The sequence below is a fragment of the Phodopus roborovskii genome, unplaced genomic scaffold (genome assembly GCF_943737965.1).
Source record: "Phodopus roborovskii unplaced genomic scaffold, PHOROB, whole genome shotgun sequence".
Taxonomy (NCBI): domain Eukaryota; kingdom Metazoa; phylum Chordata; class Mammalia; order Rodentia; family Cricetidae; genus Phodopus; species Phodopus roborovskii.
In genome coordinates, this window is record NW_026126448.1 from 20,106,346 (window position 1) to 20,127,386 (window position 21,041).

The 21,041-nt window shown below is 44.0% G+C and overlaps 1 protein-coding gene, 1 long non-coding RNA gene and 2 other non-coding genes across 4 annotated transcripts in view; all 4 read right to left on the bottom strand.

Moving 5' to 3' along the window:
* Positions 1–958: 958 nt before the first annotated feature.
* Positions 959–2,727, bottom strand: LOC127225052 (uncharacterized). The gene is made up of 3 exons (XR_007834767.1): positions 2,664–2,727; positions 1,704–1,739; positions 959–1,292 (listed from the first exon to the last, which is right to left on the bottom strand). It is a non-coding gene; the product is annotated as an uncharacterized LOC127225052 (long non-coding RNA).
* LOC127225520 (small nucleolar RNA SNORA73 family) lies at positions 1,366–1,570 on the bottom strand. The gene has a single exon (XR_007834804.1). It is a non-coding gene; the product is annotated as a small nucleolar RNA SNORA73 family (small nucleolar RNA).
* Positions 1,819–2,023, bottom strand: LOC127225519 (small nucleolar RNA SNORA73 family). Its single transcript, XR_007834803.1, has one exon. It is a non-coding gene; the product is annotated as a small nucleolar RNA SNORA73 family (small nucleolar RNA).
* A 3,024-nt stretch (positions 2,728–5,751) lies between the features above and the next one.
* The window catches only part of Phactr4 (phosphatase and actin regulator 4), a 41,480-nt gene continuing 26,190 nt past the window's right edge, over positions 5,752–21,041 (bottom strand). The window contains exons 7-13 of the mRNA XM_051188993.1: positions 20,313–20,500; positions 17,338–17,491; positions 14,426–14,481; positions 12,317–12,378; positions 10,660–10,797; positions 9,672–9,748; positions 5,752–8,127 (exon numbers count right to left, since the gene is read on the bottom strand). Of these exons, the coding sequence (XP_051044950.1) occupies positions 8,112–8,127; positions 9,672–9,748; positions 10,660–10,797; positions 12,317–12,378; positions 14,426–14,481; positions 17,338–17,491; positions 20,313–20,500 (691 nt within the window). The 3' untranslated portion in view covers positions 5,752–8,111. The remainder of the gene's footprint in view (positions 8,128–9,671; positions 9,749–10,659; positions 10,798–12,316; positions 12,379–14,425; positions 14,482–17,337; positions 17,492–20,312; positions 20,501–21,041) is intronic.

Consider the following 21,041-nt stretch of genomic DNA (forward strand, 5'->3'; position numbering starts at 1 on the left):
TGCCATCATACTCGTTGCATGGATGTGACTCTGGTCATCTTGGCTGACTGAAACAGTGCTCTTTCCACCGACCAGGAGCTATATTCCCAGCACTGTACTACACTCATTAAGCAGTAATGGTCATTTGCAGAACACATTCACGAGCATCAATGATGGGATAGGCATTATCTGTTAGTTTCCAAGAGAAAACTAATGACAACTGAGGTTTGTTTCCACTAAAACATTGTGGGAGGCTGGCAATTAACTTTTGAATAAGGGTATTTGCCTATGGGATGGGTTCAACCCCCAGCACAGGGGTAGAACTATGCAAGTGGGAGGCAGAAGTGGTTTTGTCAATTCTGCCATCAGCTCAAGCCTGGCAATGCACAGAAACAAGAGCAGTTTCTGCTGTACCTGGAAACCAAGGAATACGGTGCCTGCCCAGGCCTCACTACAGGGAAATTATGGCCAGGGGCACTGTATTTTCCCACCTTCACTGTGGGATTGAGTGATGGATGGCTCCACTACCCGTGAGCTTTTGTCAGCTATTCCACTTAGGCAAGGATAGTTATGTTACATGCAAACCTAACGGCAGCCGCACACCACTGCAGCTATTGACCCAACCCTCACACCCACTTCCAGAAAACCCAGCAGGGCTATGTACCAGAATCCTCAAGGCCTACCTTCTCCCATCATTCAGGGTTTTGACTTTACCAAGGGTGAGGGCAGGGAATGCAGTCAAGACTTCCCATTATGACCTAGCCACTATCTCCACTACACATCATAAGGCCAGTCCTTGGTTAAGCTGAACCCTCCAAATACTGCTCACTCACTGGACCAGACCTAATGGTCACCACCAGAAAAAGGAATTAATTCTCAACCTTTGGATGCATCAAACCCACTCAAGGTTTACAAGACCAACCAGAAACCATCCACAGTTCATACATGTACTGATAAAGTAAGTCGAAAAGAAAATAGACGAAATGAAAATCTTTTAATTCATACAAATGTTAACAGTTTTGTAATGCATATCACATTTATAGAATAGAATCAAGTACTTTAACAGTCTGGCCTTGAATCAAGTATAATCTTAGTGATTTATGTTATGGGGAAAGGAATATCCTAGGTAATTACTATACACCAATAAGGTCTCATCCATATATATACACACATACATTTACTAGACTGAGATCAGCTAGGTAGGGGTGCTTGCCTGGCTGAGCCCCTAATATAGACAACTTTGCCTAATTACTTATAGTTCCAAGATCATAAAGTTAACCTCCATCAAGGAGCCGTGCAAATCCTCTTCTTCCCTGAAAAAAAAAAAAAAAAAATAAGAGATCAGATTCCCAAAGACGTAAGTCTGAAAGCCTAAGCCCCTCAGCCTTTTGTTTCCTGCATGGTTTGTCTCCCCAGTCACGGTCCACAGGACTCTGAGAAGTTGTAGGAATATGCAGGCGCAGACCCGAAAGCCCAGCTTCATCTCCAACGTTGTGGAATGGGACTGTACATCATGGGGCAGGGCCCTATGCTCCCCTACGCCACTGGGACAGAGCCCGGGGAAAGTGACCTCCCGGGGTATCCACGTTGGCAAGAATGTCCTGCTACTGCAGAATGAGTCACCACCCCCAAACACAGAAGTTTCCAAATCCCACAAATGACATACAGATAATGGCTAATACGGTAAGTTCAGTTTTCAAATGAAAAGATGGGAGTCAACGTACCTCAACAAAGAAGTTCCTTGTAACCACAGATCAGTTCTGCAAGGGAAGGCATTCTTCAGTAAGTCTCTCTAAATCGATTTCTCAGACATGCAGACCCCCAGATTTCGTGATTTAAAACTGTTTCCTGCATGGTTTGTCTCCCCAGTCACGGTCCACAGGACTCTGGGAAGTTGTAGGAATATGCAGGCGCAGACCCGAAAGCCCAGCTTCATCTCCAACGTTGTGGAAAGGGACTGTACATCACGGGGCAGGGCCCTATGCTCCCCTACGCCACTGGGACAGAGCCCGGGGAGAGTGACCTCCCGGGGTATCCACGTTGGATAGTCACCGTAAAGACTTTGACAAAGGGCATGACTGCATAGCCTTGCCTGACCTCCATCTAGGAGAAGCCTCCGATTCCAGAGTGACGGCACATAAGCTTGAGCCACCATGGATGACCTCCAAACGGGGAGGAATAATACAAAGCTGAGAAACGAGGCGCAACCATCTTAAAACTCAGCCCACGAGAACCGCTGTCTACAGTAGTCACGTGGCACATTTACCAGGAAAAGAAAGCGTTTCTCTGCCTAACATCCCTGTCTGTTCTGGAACATTTTACAGACCAGGCTGGCCTCACACTCAGATCCACCTGCCCCCAGTGCTCATTAAACACGTGCACCACCACCGCCCAGCAAAGCTTCCCTTGGTCAGCGCTAACTTTAAAATTAAGAAAAAGCGGAGGCACTCTCATTAGGAGTTTGCCGGGAAAAAAAGAAATCACTGACTGAAAAAAGAAAACGCCCGTTCGGGGTTGAGAGGGAGTCAGTCACGTGTGCACCAAGAAGCCGGATTAAGAGCGTGAACCCCGGCTGCCCACGCGGAGTCTGCGCACAGCAACGCCTCCTTCCCACGCAAAGCCTGGGTGCCGAACTTCGCCAGTGAAGCCACGGCAGAAGAGGATGAAACGCAAGAGCAACTCACCAGCCGACAAACACAGCACAGAAGCAACTTCTCAAAAGACCGAGAAGGACCGAGACGGCCATATTTATACCTCACGAAACTCCGGAAATCAGGCACTGCAGAGTGCGCCTGCGCAGCAACATGAACTGGGAAACACGCTAAGGCTGATGGGAGCTTCTTACGGTTGAGCTCCACCTCTTTCGGGATTGGAGCTCTCTGGTACTTCCAGTACAGGCTCCAAAGCTACAGAGAAACCCTGTCTAAAAAGCCATTAAATAAATAAATAAAGCCACACACACACACACGAAATCAAAAGATTGGGGAGGGAGAAGGAATAAATAGCAATTAAATAAAGGAGCGTCCACCGGAGCAGAGAGAGGGAAGTAAAAATCTTGGAAAGAGAAATGGATGTTAGTATGAAAGTGACAGATGACACCAAAAGGCCCAAGTTGCCAACTGACGTAGGCTGCCTTCCCCTTCACGCTTTTCAGGAATGGAATTGAATTGAACCTTGACCACAAGTACAATCTGTTGATGGCCCGCCCTTGAATTATGTTAATACAGTAGAGGTTTTACATATTTATGTTTATTCTGTCTGTGCAGACAAAAGGCACAGGGGTGTAGGGGTGGAGAGGAGCCTTGGTCCTGCCTCAACTAGAAGATGGGACGGATGTAGTCGACTTCCTAGGGGAGGCCTTACCCTCTCTCTGGAGCAGATGGGAGGAGGAAGGGAGAACTGGGATTGGAATGTAAAAAATAAATTATATTGGAAAAAAAAGAAGGCACTGGGCAAGTACTCCTGAGGCAGAGACAGGCAGAACTCAGTGAATTCAAGGCCAGCATGGTCTACAAAGCCAGTTCTAGAACATAGAGAAAACCTATCTGGAAAAGACACACACACACACACACACACACACACACACCAAACCAAACACTCAACAACAACCAAAAAACAACCCACAAAAGGTAAAGTGCAGAGATGGCTCAGAGGCTGATAGCATGGACTGCTCTTTCAGATAATCCTTGAGTTCAATTCCCAGCAACCACCTGGTGACTCACAACCATCGATAATGAGATCTGGTGCCCTCTTCTGGCCTGCAGGCAGAAGGCTGTATACATAATTAAAAAAAGCTTATTATGAAATACTTTTGATTTCATTTTCACATCTTAAAATCTAGGTAACATCACTAGTGGTTTTAAGCAGGTTTGGTTTTTGTACATTCTCATCTTTTATAAAGATCTGCCTTTATTATTATTATTATTGGACGCATGTATGATGTGTGTGTGTGTGGAAATGCTCCTGCTACGGGGTGTGTGGAGGTTAAGATCAGTTCTGTGGAGGTGGGGCTCTCCTTCCACCTTCCCGTGTATTTCTGGGATCCAACTCTGTTCATTAGCCTTGGTGGCAAGTGTTTTCACCCATGAGCCATCTTGCTGGCCCTAGCCCTCTCCTTTCTGATTCACTCTCCATCCACAAAGAACCAACATTCATCCACTGTTCAGGGAACACTGGGCAGTGCGTACCTTCAGAACCACCTCTGGGGACAAAGCTGCAGTAGCAACTGGAGACCTGATCATTTAGGCCACAGCAATCCGGGAGCAAAAACCTCCAGAAACTTGTTCTGACTCACTCTTAGGAAGGGGTGATGGGCTAAGTGACAAGTAAAATGTGAGTCATTGCTAAGGTGCCCTGGGCTGAAACTGGGCTGCTTGCCAGAAAGGAAGGCAGCATCAGCTGCTGTTTTGTGACATCAGCCTGAGGTTCAGTTAGCCGTGGTCCATGTCGAGTCAATCCTTATAAGGTAGACTGAGTGGGTTGCAAGTCCTTGTCCTCAAACATACACAAAAATGGTGCTTGCTTTGACCTAAAAAGCCCAACATTTACACTCACATTTTCCAGTCATGGGAGGGAGGGGGGCAGGAGGAAGTGGCTAGGAAGGATGGGCACCTAGTGAAATCCGTGGCACATAAAGGCTCAGCAAATTTTCTTTAAAAAAAAAAAAATTGATACAGAGGATCATATACCCCAATCCACCCCAGGCTGGCTGGCCTAGAATTTGCTGTACTACTCAGTGTAAGCACCACAGCTGAGGGTAGCTGCCTCTGCTCAGGTCAGAAACAGCAGAGAAGTGAGCAGAAAGCGGGGCTTATATAGAGGTTCTTGGAGAGGGGGAGGAGCTGGAACTTTTCAGGGCAAAGTTTTCCAGGGGTGGAGATTGGTGGTTTTTCAAGTCCGGAGAATGGGCTTTTTACTCTGTAGGGTGGGGCAGACCCAGCTGTGCAGGCAGTTAGTATCCGGTGGGTGGAACCAGGCAGGTGGAGGTCCTCAGGGGAGGGGCCTGGCCACTTGTGTAGCTTGAGGAGCTTACAGGAAAGATGACCTTGAACTTCTCATCTTTCTGCCTTGGCCTCAGAAGTGTTGGGACACACTTTGCCTTGTTTTATGATGTGGGATTGAACTCAGGACTTGGTGCACACTAGACAAGTACTCCACTGACTGAGCTACACCCCCAACCCTGTGACTTTTGTTTATGAAGAGAAATACACAAACATGACAGATTCTCACTTCTGGCTACATTTAACATAATCATTTGCCTTCTTCATTCAAAGTCATTAGCAGTATATTTCATCATTTCCCCCCATGGGACAGGGTTTCTCTATGTATCTCTGGATGTCCTGGAACTCACCTTGTAGACCATGCTGGCCTGGAAGTCAGAGATCTACCTGCCTCAACTTCCCAAGTACTGGGATTTGGGTATAATTTTTAAGTTGTTTTAATCTTCAGGAATAAAGTAAAACAAAACGGGCTGGAGAGATGGCTCAGAGGTTAAGAGCACTGACTGCTCTTCCAGAGGTCCTGAGTTCAATTCCTAGCACCCACATATATACACAGACATACACACACACACACAGGCAAAACACCAATAAAAAATAAAGAGAAATAAATTAAAAAATAAGTAAAACAAAATAAAACACACGTCGGGGATGTGGCTTGGCAGTAGAGTAATAGGTCCTTAGCTCAACAGACAGCACTAAAAAATAAACAAATCCAGTTTTTGTTGAATATTCTAAAATACTTTAATAATTATGACTGGTAGGAAGACTGATATACAATGTAATTATTTATTTTACACGATTCTGTACATTAGGGAAGCATCTTGACATATAATATGCTAGGCTTTTACTCCTTTACATAATGATTGTGACTTCAAATTACAGAAAGAAAACACAAAGTCAACTTTTATATACACTAAAACAGAAACCAGTGACTAGATGTTGCCCTAATACATGTTTCAGAAGACGAATGAGATGAACAGTGAATCCCAGCCCTTGGTGGCACACAGGAGCAGACAGGCAGCTCAGGCTTGGCACGGTGAGGGAAAGGAGCAGTGAAGAGCTGTTTTGCTGTCAGGCGTGGTAGGGCACACCTGTAACCCTTGTACTTGGGAGGTTGAGGCAGGGGCATCAGAAGGTCAAGGGCTTCATTGGTCACACAGTTGAGTTTGAGGACAGCTTGGGCTACATGAGACGATATCTAATAAAACAGAAAATGTCAGCCACAGAGAGTGTAGACATATGCAAAGCACTCTCCAACAGGAATCAGGGCTGGGGCCATATCAGTGGCAGACAGCACTGGTCTACTTTGTGAGAACTTCAGTTAAATCCTGAGCACAATGAACAAAATGCCATCACAAAGGAGAATGGCGAATGATCAGGTTAGCGGTTCCAGCAACCTTGGATCTAGACTTCTAATAAATTAGAACTGTCAGTGTTTTTTTCCCTCCTTAACCCAAGTCTTAACAAGCTTTGAGGTGATGGGGAGTCAGTCTTGTTTCCACAGCCAGAGACTACCTGGCAGGAACAAGGAAAAACCACCTTTTCCTCCATAGAGAAGGAAGTACTATTTTTAAGGTCACTTTAGATTTTGTTTGCCCTATAGTCTAAGTCTTTATTAAATGTGATGTTAACAAGGAGAAAATTGCTGAAGGAACACAAACAGGAAACAGAACAAAGCAGAAAAAAAAAAAAACAAAACACTTAAACAGTCACAGTTTCCTAAACATTAAGGTGAGTAAGAACTGGGTACTCCTGTTGACGAATATGATCCCAGGTGAGGAAGGCTGGGAGGAAGAGATCTCAAGCCTAAGGCTACCTTAGCTACTTACTGTAAAACAAAACAAAAAGAAAAAGAAAAGAGAAAAACTAGGATGTATTTCTTTCCCACAGACAATGTAAATAGCAATCGGGAGCGAACAGTGAGGCTGTGTGGGTTTGAAGAGAAATTCTTTGAGGTACGTAACTAGATCTGCTTTAGGAAAACGTGCTTACATCACAAATACAGACGGGGCCTGATCCAAAAACTTAGGCACCAACCACACTGGCTACAGCCTGGAATCAGAAAGGCAAGAAAGGTGAATGCTGCCAGGGAGGAGAGCAAGAGGGTTGCTGGAGTTAAAAGGGCCAACAGCACCGGAAGGGCTCTGGCTGGAAGCACGGGCACCAACAGCACACAAATGCTCCCACAGGGTGCGACACCCACTGGCGGAGGTGACTTACAGTATCATTTGGTACAAGGAACATATAATAGTCTGTGGAGTTTAACCCATGAGTCAGTTCTCGGCCAAATTGGCATGAATATTAAGGCCTTTTTCTTCGTTTGTATATAGAAACTGCACATGACATTCTCCTTTGAACAGCCTGATTACAGCTCAGGCTGTTTAATGAATACATTTCCATCATTTCTTTAAGATCACTTTAAAATATGGACCAGGATGAAAGCCAAGCATGAATGCTCATGCTTGTAATCCTAGCATTTGGGAGGCTGAGACAGGAGTTTGAGGCCAGCCTGAGCCACAGTTAAAGATCTTGTCTCAAAACAAAAAGAAAGGAGGGACAGGTCAGACACCGAGCTTTCTGTCGGGCCTTACAGCCATGATCTAGGAGAGATAGTGCAATCTTTCATCTGCCATGCCAGGGAGGTCCAAGTACTTCTTCTGGAAGTGGGAGCCCCTTTACTAGAAAGGTAGTGCCTCCAGGTTTTTTTCTGGCAAGAGGATTTGATGGCTGGAAGTAACACCTACATGAGTGGACCATACAAACAAGGCAGGTGGGTAAGGCTAAATGGCACAAACTGCCTCAGCACAGGCAGTTAGTTGTCTTGGGGCAGAATGTGCCTTCAAGCAGAACCTTCAAGTGCAGGAGCTTGGGTGGCTGGTGAGAGGAAAGCCTTCAAGCCCACTGCAGTGTTGTTAAAAGGTTAAAAAGCATCAGGCATTTCATCCTTCTCTAAGGGCAGCACAGGAGAATCTGTCCCAGTGAAAGGCTACATTCATAGAAGTGCTATTCACCCCTGAACCAGATCCCAGAGTAGCTCTGGCTGTGTGGGGAGTGCTACGGTCGCCTTGGAGACAAGCAACAGAACAGCTCTGCTTTTCCAATGATCCGTTAGTCCTTTTTCACACTTCAGCATCATGGGCGATGATAGCTGGAAGGGTCAAAGAGGGACAAATTACCAGACAACACAGATGGCTTTCCTGTTCTTGAAATTTGTTTGGGAAAAATGAAAAGGATTTTTTGTTGATCACACAAATATCTACACGTCAAGTGGTGCTAAGGGCTGACCCAGGGCCTTGTGCATGGTCCGCCCCACCACTAAGTTAAACCTCCAGCTCTTCACTGCTCTCTTACTACTATCTTGTAGCTGGAAAGGTGGCACTACTTCCAGCACTTGGGAGTTTGAAGCAGGAGGACTGCTTTGAGTTCCAGGCTAGCTTGAGCTACAGTGTGATATCCTGTCTCAAAAGACAAAAAAAAGACGATAAGCTCCCAAAAGGAAGACGGGTCAGACCTGTGCTGGTCACTCTGCAGACAGGTGGGAAAACAGCTGCTTGTTAGGAGACAGTAAACAAAGCAGGAATAACATCTCCTGGGTTTGTCCCATAGAAGGAAACACAACAGAACAAAAAAAAAAAAAAAAAAAAAAAAAAGGATTTTCCTCCTTAAGGACCTACTATCTTGTGTGTCGGTGTCTGAGAGGGATGCTTGCTGTCTAGACTCCAGGCATCTCCATCTCGGTATGCCACAGGTACACCAGCCTTAAATGTCTGCAGGTTATTTCCCAGTCACCCTTCTTCTGTACAAGGGCTTGTAGAAACCCAAGGCTCTGTCCTCATTCCCTGCTGCAACCAAAAGATCCAGAGTTGTATGTCTGTGTTTTAAGTGCTCAGTGAACACTTGTTAAATAAACTTACTGTCTCATAGACTTCAATATACATACACCAGCACACCCAGTTTAAGCATATTGGGGATGGAACCCACGGCTTCTCTCTCTCTCTCTCTCTCTCTCTCTTTTTTTTTTTTTTTTTTTTTTTTTTTGAGAGGCAAGATTTCTGTCCTGGAACTCTCTCTGTAGACCAGGCTGACCTCAAACTCAGAGATCCATCTGCCTCTGCCTCCTGAGTGCTGGGATTAAAGGCCACCACCACCTGGTGTATTATTCTATTTTTAATGTGTGTGTAGTGTGAGTACAGGCCCACATACACTACACTGGACACATGGGAGTCAGATCACAGCCTAGGGTATCAGTCACTGTCTTATCTTGTTTGAGTCACGGTCTGTTGTTCACTGCTATGTACACCAGGCTAGCCCATGGACTTCTGAGGACTGGCCTATCTCTGCTTTCCATCTCACTGTGGTCCCTGGAATGATAGATACTCATAGCTGCAAGTTGCTTTACATGGGTTCTGGGGATCCAAAACCATCTTTACACTTTCATAGCACTCTGCTCACCCACAGAGCCGTCACTCTGGGCCCACTGACTTTGTTTCTAATATAAGGTCTAGGAGTTTAGGTTGGCCTTGAACTCCTGATCCTTCTGGTGCCACATTCCAAGAGCTGCAATCATAAATGTGTGCCACTGTGCCTGGCTTTCTAAATCAGCAGAGTTCCTTCTATCTGAACAACTTGGTTATGTTTTTCTGTTGGGGAAATTTTACTTAGCTACAAATATTTGGACCTTTTGAGTCTTACCGTGTGAAATGTTTGCTGTCTTCATGAACCTCCATCTCTGAGCTTTTAAATTCATTTAATTCTTTTCTTATGGCAGCCTGTAGGACAGAAATAAGATTTAAGCATCTTATTTAAGCCATGTGACTTGCCGTGTTATTTCTAATGGGCTTACTGCTAGAAGGAACCACAAGTCTTAGGTGCAGCTCAGAGGGAAGAAAAAAGCCAGGTCAAGAGAGCCGGTGCAGCTAAGCCAGACACACAGTACTCTCCTTGATACCACTAAGCTTCATGCAAACCAGAAGGGCTCAAGTTAAGTGAATAGAAAGACTGTACAGCCTTGGTAGTTTCCACAGCACATTAAACTAGAGTATAGAAGTGAAATAAATACAATTATTCAAATACAGCACCAAATCTCCTCCAATTGCTGCTGTTAAAGATACAGGGGATTTTTATTTTTTAGAAGCTTTTTATATAGGCATTGTTTTTTTTTTTGTTTTGTTTTGTTTTGTTTTGACTGCATGTATGTCTTTGTGAGGGTACCAGATCCTCTGGAACTGGAATTATACACAGTTGTGGGTGCTGGGAGTTGAACCCAGGTTCTCTGTAACAGCAACTGGTGCTCTTAACCACTGAGCCATCACTCCAGCTGCAGGGAATAAAGGTGTGCACTACCATCACTCAGCAATACAGCTGTTTTCTTAATGTTTAATATAAAACTTGGGATTACATTTTGGCATTTTGTACCTTGCTTTGAAATTTATCATCCCATGAAAGCTAGAAGCTTTGCTGCCGCCTATTTTTGTCATCAGTAACTGGGTTCCTTCAGAGAAAGAAGTGCAGAACATACTGGGTGTACGCCGTGCTCTGCAAGTCACTCTCTTTCTGTTACCTCTATGCTTAAATCTATGTTTAAAAGCTCTCTTAATAAACCCTAAGTATGTTTCAAAATAAAACCATAGAAAAGAGAAGAGGGAGAATCTAGGAGAATATGTGAGCATTTTTGAGTTACCTTGTCAGCAGGAGTCAGTTTGGTCCACGGTTTATCTGCTCGCCGGTCATAATCCTGAGCATCTGTTACCTCCACATACTCATTAAACCTCAGAATCTTCCTGGCAAGTAGTTCAGCCACAGTTGGCCTTTGACTGAGCTGAAAGAAAGAAAGACAGTCATGCATTCAAATTACCTTTACCATTCACTGAAACTGGAGTTACACGGGGGGAGGGGGGAGTTTTCTTTCTTTCTTTTAAATTTATTCAGTTTTTTGAGATAGGGTTACTCTGTGTAGCCCTGGATGTCCTGGAATTCACTCTGTAGACCAGGCTGGCCATGAACTCAGAGATTCACCTGCCTGTGCCTCCTGAGTGCTGGGATGAAAGGCACGCACCACTACCATCTGTGTTTTTTTCTTTTGAGACAGGATCTTACACTGTAACTCAGGCACCAGATCACCAGATCTCATTAAAGATGGTTGTGAGCCACAGTATGGTAGTTGGGATTTGAACTCAGGACTTCTGTAAGAGCAGCCAGTGTTCTTAACCTCTAAGCCATTCCTCTAGTCCCAGGAAATTAGATTTAAGGCTATACAATTAGGTCACCTTAAAAGTTAAAAGGCAGGACTGGGAATGGCTTCTAATCAGTAAGGATAATTCCTCCATTCCTGGAGAGGGATAGAATAATTCCAGAAAGAATATCTACATTTCCACTGTTCTGGGATTTTTAGGTTTTTTCTTTTTCAAGACAGGGTTTGTCTGTGTAGCCTTGGCTGTCCTGGAACTCACTCTGTGGACCAGGTTAGCCTTGAACTAAGTGATCCAGCTGCCTCTGCCTCCCTAGTGCTAGAACTAAATGTACTGCAGCAGTATGCCTGGCAATTTTTATGATTTTAAGAAGCATCCAAAGAGCCAAGAGCAAATCAGAATTTGCAGGAGGCAATCACAAACATAGCAGAGAATGGAAAAGAAAAAAGACAACTCCAGTGCCAACATTGGCCCAGTGCAGAAAAGGTGATATCCCAACTGATCTTGACAAGGGAGAAAAATCATGTTTTTTATTTTCCAGGTCTCAGGATTATTTCTATTATTATTATTATTATTATTATTATTATTTTGATTAGAAAACAACCAGTTTGGGCTGGCGAGATGGCTCAGCCATTAGGAGCACTCACAGCCCTTCCAGAGGTCCTGAGTTCAATTCCTAGCAACCACATGGTGGCTCACAACCATCTGTAATGAGATCTGGTGACCTCTTCTGGCCTGCAGGGATACATCCAGACAGAACACTGTATACATTAAAAATAATAAAAACAACAGCAGCAGCAAAAAAACCCCCAAGAACCAGTTTGCGCTTTGCAAAACAGAATGTTACAAATTCTATTATTGTTTTTATAAACCAATAAAATTTTTAGTAGAACACTAGAATGCACAAAGACCTTTTTTTATTCCCAGCCCTACAAAAAAAAAAAAAAAAAAAAAAAAACCAATCTCCCCAGACAAATAAGAAATGTATCATGTATCAACCTCTCTCAAGTATTAAAAACAAACCAAAATGCCACTCCTGCTAATGTGGCCCGGTTTTCTATGTATATGTGCTCTTTTCATTGATCCAAAACACAGGTAAAACTCATTCATTCCAATCACATAGGTCATCCAAATACAAGGATACCATACCTTCCTAGTGAGCCGACGCTTAATCTCCCGTTTCTCTGCTTGGCGATCAGCTTCATTTTTAGCTTCAGTTGACAGAAATAAAGGACATTACTTCAAAATGACAATTTGTACAGCAAACATTTTAGTAATTATAATGCATATATTTCTTAGAACTGGAAGCTAGAATGAAATACTCCATTTGTGAATCAAGAACCTTTTCCTAGCAAGGCAATCTTTTCCTGTCCACTGTATAGTCAAGTACTTAAGAGCAAGACAGAAAAACCAGGGCACTGCATCAGGCTTAAGCTAAGCATGCTTTTTACTTTCTTTGTTAGTGACAGGCTTTTTCTGTTATCAGTCCTGGCTGTCCTGGAACTAGCTCTGTAGATCAGGCTGGTCTCAAACTCACAGAGATCCACCTGCATCTGCCTCCCAAGTGCTGGGATCAAAGGCATTAGACATCACTGCTCAGCAACTTTTTCACATTTTTAAATGCTTTCCAGCTACCCAGTTTTTCACATGCTTAAAGATCTACAGAGCTGTATGGCTGGAGAAAAGGCTCAGTGGTTAAGAGCACTAGCAAAACACATATAAGTAAAACAGTAAATTACATATAAAAAGAATGCATGCTGCTCTTGCAGAGGCCCCATGTTTAGTTCCCAGCACCCATACTGGGTGGCTCCCAACTGCCTGTGACTCTGACTTCAGGGGATCTGAGGCCACTGGCCTCAGGGGACACCTCCACTCATGTCCATGTGCATACATATATGCAATTAAAAAATAGGCAACTGATACTGCACCCTGTCAAGGGTGGTATCTAAAAGGGGACAAGGCTGTGAATATAGATCCAAACCACTGAGAAAATAGGTAATGGAATGGTCAGATGGCACGCTCAGCAGCAGCTCCTGGAGACTCTGCCATTTCGCTGCAGAAATAGTACTACTTTCATTCATCCCACTGCCTCTTATGTCTTTCCACTCTACCACAGACACCCATCCTCCATCTCTGTATCCTTTTTCCTCCTCACCACTGCATGCCTCCACATCTACATACACACGTGGGGATGAAATAAATAAGAGCTGCTTAGTGCTTTTCACTCTCCGAGGGGCAAACAAGACTTTGGGCACAGCCAGAGGAATGGCATTTGAGATACAGGGACACAGGGTATCCCAGGGCATGGCTGGTCCTTCTCCTAGGGGCTCAGCTAGGTTCCTCACTAAGGTGGGTACTTCCAAGGTACAAGTGTAGTCTCCAGGGTTCCAGATCACTGAGAGCAAAGGGTGAGAATGCAGTCTGTGAGAAGAGGGACTAACATGGTTTGGGGTGGGAAGCAGAAGGGAGACCTGGAGTGGAAAGACCTACCTGGGACTATTCCCGGTGATTTAAACTGGGAGGGAAATAAGCAGAAGAGGCTGCAGAGCATCAGTCTAGAACAACAATGAGATAGAAGTGGGAAGCAGGACTGCCTTCTGTCCTCAGGAGTTCCAGACTCCAGGAGAGGAAGGGGAGGAGCTACAGAGCACATATTCTGAGTCAAAAACTCTGGCAAAAAGGGCTGCAGAGATGGTTCAGTGGTTAAGAGCACTCACTGGCTGCTCTTCCAGAAGACCTAGATTCAATTCCCAGCACCCACATGACAGCTCACAACTGTCTACGAATGCCAGTTCCAGGGAATCTGACACCCTCACACAGACATAAATGTCACAGAGTTAACTATGCACATGGACAGGAAGTTAAATATGTGTTCCTATTTGGTGACTGCAGAAATATAAGTCAAAAAATAAAAGCAGAAGGAAAACCATGAACCAGGGGGTTGTTTTGGGGCTTATCCTTTGGATACACTAGGAACAGGAATGTCCTATCCATTAGCTCACCCATTACCTTGGTTCCCTAAACAACGAATGCATGCACACACTGTCATATTGTTACAAATGCCAACACAGAACCAGGATGCTATGAAAACATTGAAACAAAACTTTCTGGCATTATCACAGTGCCCTAAACAATCCAGGAAGCCAGGCTTCTGGAGCAGGAACTAACTCTCCTTGGCCCTTTTAGCAAATACTTCTGTTCTAATGCATATCACACTCATGGTACACAAAGCCCCGGGCTTCATTCATCTGGACTCACGCTGTAGAATATTCCGTTGCTCCAGTTCTTCTGCTGTTGGTCTTTGACTCAGTCGCCTACAACAGAGAGACACAGGGTACTTAACTGTCCAGCAAGCCTCCAATTACTGCTTTTAAGAATTTGGAGTTTTGTTTGTTTTTATTCTTTGCCAAGATTTATAGTGACCTATAACAAAGAAATTGGTAAAACCTTTCTCTTCCTCTCCCTCCTTCCTTCCTTCCCCAGGGCTTCTCTGTTAGTTGTGGGGCCTGTCCTGGAACTCACAGAGATCTGCCTGTCTCTGCCTCCCGATTGCTGATATTAAAGGCACGAGCCACCAAGGAAGGCTCAGTGAAATCAGTAAAATTTCTAACATATGCTTCAGTAGCTCATTTGTTTATCAAGAACCCAGTTTGGCACGGGATGTGCTAACTAACATACACACAATATTATGCTAAATGTGGTAGCTTACACCTTGAGGCCAGTACCTGAGGGTAGATGCATAAGGTTAATTAGATCCTGCCTTAAATCAGAAAGGTGGGCAAAATCAGAAAGGTGGGCAAATGTGGAGGTAGTTTGGCAGTTAAAAGCTCTGGCTGTACTACCAGAGAACCCAGGTTTGATTCCAAGTACTCATGTGACAGCTCAAAACTGACTGGAACTACAGTTTCAGAGGATCTGATTTCATCTTCTGAATTTTGGGGCACTGTACACATATAGTTACATACAGCCAAAACACACATATACATTAAAAAGAAGAAAAGGACTTTAAAACAAACAAAAAGAATCCTTGTCAGGAGTGATGGTGGCGCATGCCTTTAATACCAGCACTCAGGAGGCAGAAGCATTCAGATCTCTATGGATTCCAGGACAGCCTGGTCTACAAAAAGAAACAAACCCTGTCTCATTAAAAAAAAAAAAAAAAAAAAAAAAAAAAGGCGTTCATAATCTCATAAACCTTGTGTGTCTCTGGTGGTTCTGGGTTCTGTTTATCTGATTATTGGTGATAGTGAACCTTTTTTTTTTTTCCCCTCTCTTTTTTTCTTTTTAGTTTTTTGAGACAGCGTTTTCTCTGTGTAACAGCTCTGAGCTGTCCTAGAACTAGCTGTGTAGATCAGGCTGGCCTTGAACTGCCTCTGCCTTCCAAGTGCCATGATTAAAGGCACGGACCACTCTAACCCTAACCCTGAACCCTAACCTTAACCCTTTTGTTTTGAAGCAGGATCTCACTGTGTATCCCTGACTGTCATAGAACTTATTATGTAGACCAGGCTAGTCTCAAAGTCAAAGATCCACAGCAAAACTTTCACAAAACAACAAAAGAGTTTACATTATAATCCCAAAAAGTTTACCAGTGAGAACATTGGTGGAAACAAATATTTTCCTGGCTTTCAAAGTGGCCTCATGATCTGTAGTATGAACAAGAAATACAAACCAGGTCCCACCCTGAAGCAAAAACTCTGGGTGGAACTCAACAATTTGCTTTTTAAACAAGCCTGGCAGGTAAGTTAAGCTTGCCAAATGAATGCTTAAGTGTGAGAACCACTGACTAGAATTAATTAAAGGAACAAAAAAAAAAAAAAAAAAAAAAAAAAAAAAATCGTTGGTAAACACCACCTAACAGAGTTATGACTCAATTAATTGTATAAATTCAGTGGAGTAACACACAGTGATCATTGGTACTAAGGACAAAGACTATATATTTGGTTGCTGCTGGTGGTGGAAGCTTTTAATCTTAGCACTCAGGAGGCAGAGGTAAGTGGAACCCTGAAAGATGAGAAGGGCCCCAAGAGATGACTCAGCAGTTAAAAGCACAGACCTCTTGTAGGGGACCCAAGTTTGATTCACAGAATCCACATAAAATGGCCCACAACTGTAACTCCAGTTCCAGGGGAACTGAGGGCACTTCACTCATACATACACACACATGTATACATACATATGTACATGTAAACACACACACACACACAATTATTAAACCTTTAGAATAAAATGGCTAAGCACAATTTTCAGATTAAAGCAGACTAAAGAGACAGGGCAACTAGGTATCACATATTAATAACTCAAGACTGGAAATTAAACCTGGGAGCATAAAACCCTGCTTTTAAAAATATTATGGGTTAATCGGGCGGTGGTGGTGGTGGTGGTGGTGGTGGTGGTGGTGCAGCACACCTTTAATCCCAGCACTCGGAGGCAGAGGCAGGCAGATCTCTGAGTTTGAAGCCAGCCTGGTCAGGACTTCCAGCACTACACAGAGAAACACTGTCTTGAAAACCAAAACAAAACAATTATAGGGTGAGGGTAGTATATACCAATAATTCTAATACTTAGGAAGTGGAGCAGGAGAATGAGGACACCAAGGCCCTTCTCAGGTACACCGTTTGAGACTAGCTTGGAATATATGAGACTCTGTCTCAAAAATAAGTAAATACATATAAATAAGTAAGTAAAGTTAAATATAGATAATATACTAGATAAAAATTGATACTAGGTAGGCAGATCTCAGTGAGTTTGAGGCCAGCCTGGTCTCCAAGAGCAAAGTTCCAGGACAGCCTCGAAAGCCACAGAGAAACCATGTCTGGAAAAACCAAAAACCAAACACAAAAACAAACAAAACCAAAAAACAACTAAAAAATAAAACAGCAACAACAAAACGCAAGTGTGATGAGTTAGGTAGGTTGGCATTTCATGGTTCAGCAACAGGATAAGTCACACAGGAATCTGCATGTTCTGGGAACCAGCCTGACTTCTTCAGCAACCTTTGCAGAACTTCCTGACCCAGGGCCCTCTGTGAGGTTCCCCAACCTCCTAAAGCTTAGAGGAAGGAACTCCATCTGTCTCACTACATTGTTAGGAATTATTCTTTTTAAAAGACAGATGAATGCTTCACTTTCAAGGGTCTGACACACACAAACCCAAATGCAAAGGCCTACCGAATCAGCGTGTTCCCAATCTGGTGCCGTATTTCATTCCACTCCTCCTTGCTTTTACGAGGCCAAGAATTCAGGTTCAACTCTGGTTCACTGGGCCTGCTACTCAGCTTCATTGCCAGCGTGTCTTTCCTCTTCACTTTGTTGGCCAGAGCACCTTTACACAGGGAAAAAATGCTGAAGCACAAAGGCACTGGCTCATGGGAACCAGACAAGAGAATGAGAACACAACTCCCAGGTCCCAGTTGGCTTCACTTGACCCAGCTGGACACAGAGGAAGGGTCAACATAAGACATTTAGAGATATTTTAGGCAAAATGGAATCGATAAGGATACCTTCTCTCTGCCATCAGCCCTCTACATCTTCATCATTTGGTGAGTTTTTTTTTTTTTTTTTTTTTTTTTTTTTTATGTGTGAGGGTGTTGGGTTCCTTGGAACTGGAGTTAGAAACAGTTGTGAGCTGTTATGTGGGTGCTGGGAATTGAACCGGGGTCCTCCGGAAGAGGACCCACTGAGCTATCACTCCAGCCACCTTATTCTTTTGCTTATTTATCTTATTTTATTTAGTTAGTTTTGTTTTGTTCTTCAAGAAAGGGTTTCTCTGTGTAACAGCCCTGGCTATCCTGGAACTCGTTCCATAGACCAAGCTGACCAGGAACTCACAAAGTTCTGCCTACCTCTGCCTCCTGAGTGCTGGGATTAAAGGCGTGCACCACCACCACCACCACCACCACCACCACCCTAAAAGTGAGAATAGATTTGGAATCTAGTCTGCTCTGGGGCAGTCCTCTGATTTAAAAAAATGAAAGTTTTTAAATTAATAGATCTTATAATGTGGACAACATTATTTTGAGAGAGAATCTTGCTGTGTTGCCAGGCTACTATCAAACTCCCAAGTTCACCGATCTTCTCACCTCTAGCCATTAGCAGCTAGACTAGAGCCAGCTGGTAATTCTTCTCCCAACCTTGCTTTCTGGGCTGTTTAGAGACAGGGTTTCATGTAGCTAAGGTTACCACACTCCCCAACTAATGTAATCCTTCTAGCTTAGTCTCTCAAATTCTATGATTATATATGGGAACCACCTCGCCCAGGAAAACACACTTTTTAGTATGGGTTATCAAGAAGTTCATTATATTAAAGAAAAATAATTTATCTCTTTAAGTATTTCTTTTAAGATTTTATTTTTAATGATGTATGTGTGTTTATGTCTGTGTGGAGGTATATGCACTTGAGGCCACAGGTGTTCGATCCCATGGAGCTATAGTTACACATGGTTGTGAACTACTCAACATGGGTGCTGGGATCCAACTTTGGTCCTCTCCAAGGAGCATCCAGTCTTTTGTTTATTTGTTTTTGTTTTTTTGAGACAGGGTTTCTTTTTTTTTTTTTTCAGTTTGCATCATAAATTTTATTCCCGATGCGGGACAGATTATTTTCATTCCCCCCAAATGTATCACATGTTGCCCTGGATAGGTCTAGGAAGCTCTCCCCCCATTTCCAGGGAAGGGAGAGAAAAGTAGGGACCAGGAAAGTTTCACAGTTCCCAGCTTTCTTAACCCTCCCTTCTCAACAGAGGATAGTTTTTCCCGCCTATTATCCCTTTCATCCATTCAATTCAAAAGAAAAACAGAATTAACAAAACACCTGGTCAGGGGTCACCAATGGGAACAGGAGGAGGGGAAGAGGGGCAACACTGTTTCTGCTGAAGGGCTTCCTTCCTTGCTGCATCCTGTAGCAGCTGTGTGTCCGCCTAGTCTGCTGGCAGCTGCACATAGCGGACCACTGAGCCCCTGATGAAAGCAGTTCTTGACTGACAACATGTGAGGGTACTTCTCAGGGTCTGTGACACTGATGTCAGTGAGTTTGATATTGAGGTACTGGTCCACAGAGTGGAGGGTTCCACAGATGCTTAGGTCATTCTTGAGTTACACGACCACATCCTTGCCCACAAGGTTTTTGAAAAAGGAGTAGAAGAGCATGGTGCCGGCGACACGTGCAGCGGCCTGGACCGTGGCGGATAGGGCCCAGGGCTGCTGGTCAGAGGCCGGGCGGGAGCCGGAGCCCACGCAGGACAGGATCACGAAGGCGCAAGGGGGAGCCACGGGAAACGCCCGGCCGGCCGAGAGCGCGGGCTCGGTGGGAGCCGAGGAGGGAAGAGCAGGCAGGGCTGCGAAACCGAGGGTTTCTTTGTAGTGCTTTGGAGCCTGTCCTGGAACTCTCTCTGTAGACCAGGCTGGCCTCGAACTCACAGAGATCTATCTGTCTGCCTGTCCCTCCTAAATGCTGGGATTAAAGGCATGTGCCACCAATGCCTGCCCTGAGTAGTATCCATTCTTAATTGCTAAGCCAGCTCTCAAGTATCTCACCTAACTTTTCAATGTAACCTTTATACCGGTTTTTCTCTATAATTCTTAGTCTCCATCATCAAGGTGAATAGTTTCGGTTTGTTGTTTTTTATTTCTGTACTGAGGACTGAATCCAGGCTCTGTGCTTAGCACAGGTTCTACAACTGAACTAGATCTCTGAACTAGATCTCTGGTCTCTCAGTGGCCAGATCTAAAATACAAGCCAAGAATCTGAATGATAACGGCCTTCACTTTTAATCCTAAAACTAAGGCAGAGGCAAGTAGATGTCTGTGAGTTCAAGGCTACTCTGATCTACACAGTGAATTCTAGGCTAACCAGGGCTACACAGTTAAGACTTTGTCTCAAAAATAAATAAAAAATAAATCCAAATGACTAGGTCAAAGTGGCTTCTTCTCATGGTGTCCTTTAACAAAGGCCTGGTAAAGGGGGGCGGGGGGAGTCCTTCATACCAGCTTCCAACAGCCAGAGGATTCCATGGAACAGGCACCTGTTTGCACTTTTGCTGGGTATCTAGCTCACTGATAGAGGGTTTGCCTAGCATGCGTGGCGCACAGTTCCCAGCAGCACACACAAAAGGACTTTCTTTTACACTTTCCCCTCCCTTTCTTACTCTGATGGCTTTCATCTTCATCATCTTCATCTTCTTCATCTCGATACTGAATGGGGCCCTCTGAATCTGAGTCACTTTCCTTTTCCTCCTCCTGCAGACACTGCGGCAGCTTAGGAGTGACTGAGGTAGATGTCATGTCTTCAGCAAATGCCAATGGGCAGGACTGTTCTTCTTCCTCGTCATCTGGACTAGCAAGCAAACATAAGTATATGGCTTTGTTTTTTCAGAAACAATGAGGCTTTTCAAAAAGACCAAAACACACAAAAAGTTCATTAGTGGAAAATCACATAACTCCCTGTCTTAACATTAACATTCTTCCCAAGAAGCTTTTTATGATTCATGAATCTAAAAAGCACTGGGTTCAAATCCCAGGCCGTTTCTTAGTAGACATTGACACATTTCAGAATTTGCCCCACTTCATTCACGAAAGCCTTCAGAGTAGACACTACCCCACTTAGATTTGAGATACTCAAAAACAGAGAGGTTGAGTGACATGCCAGGAATTGGCTAGATGTGGGCAAAAGCTCTTACGCACCATGTAATACATGTGTATCATGTAAAACTTATAGTGCTAATGTTCATATCTACAAATAGGTAATTTTGGTGTGGACACAGAAATCAACATAAAAATCCATTATAAAAAAAAAAAACAACTTGTAGTTTAGAGAAATAAGTAAGGTAAAAAAAGCCGTTTCTAGAACTGACACTCTTGGCAGAGTGTTCCTTGAC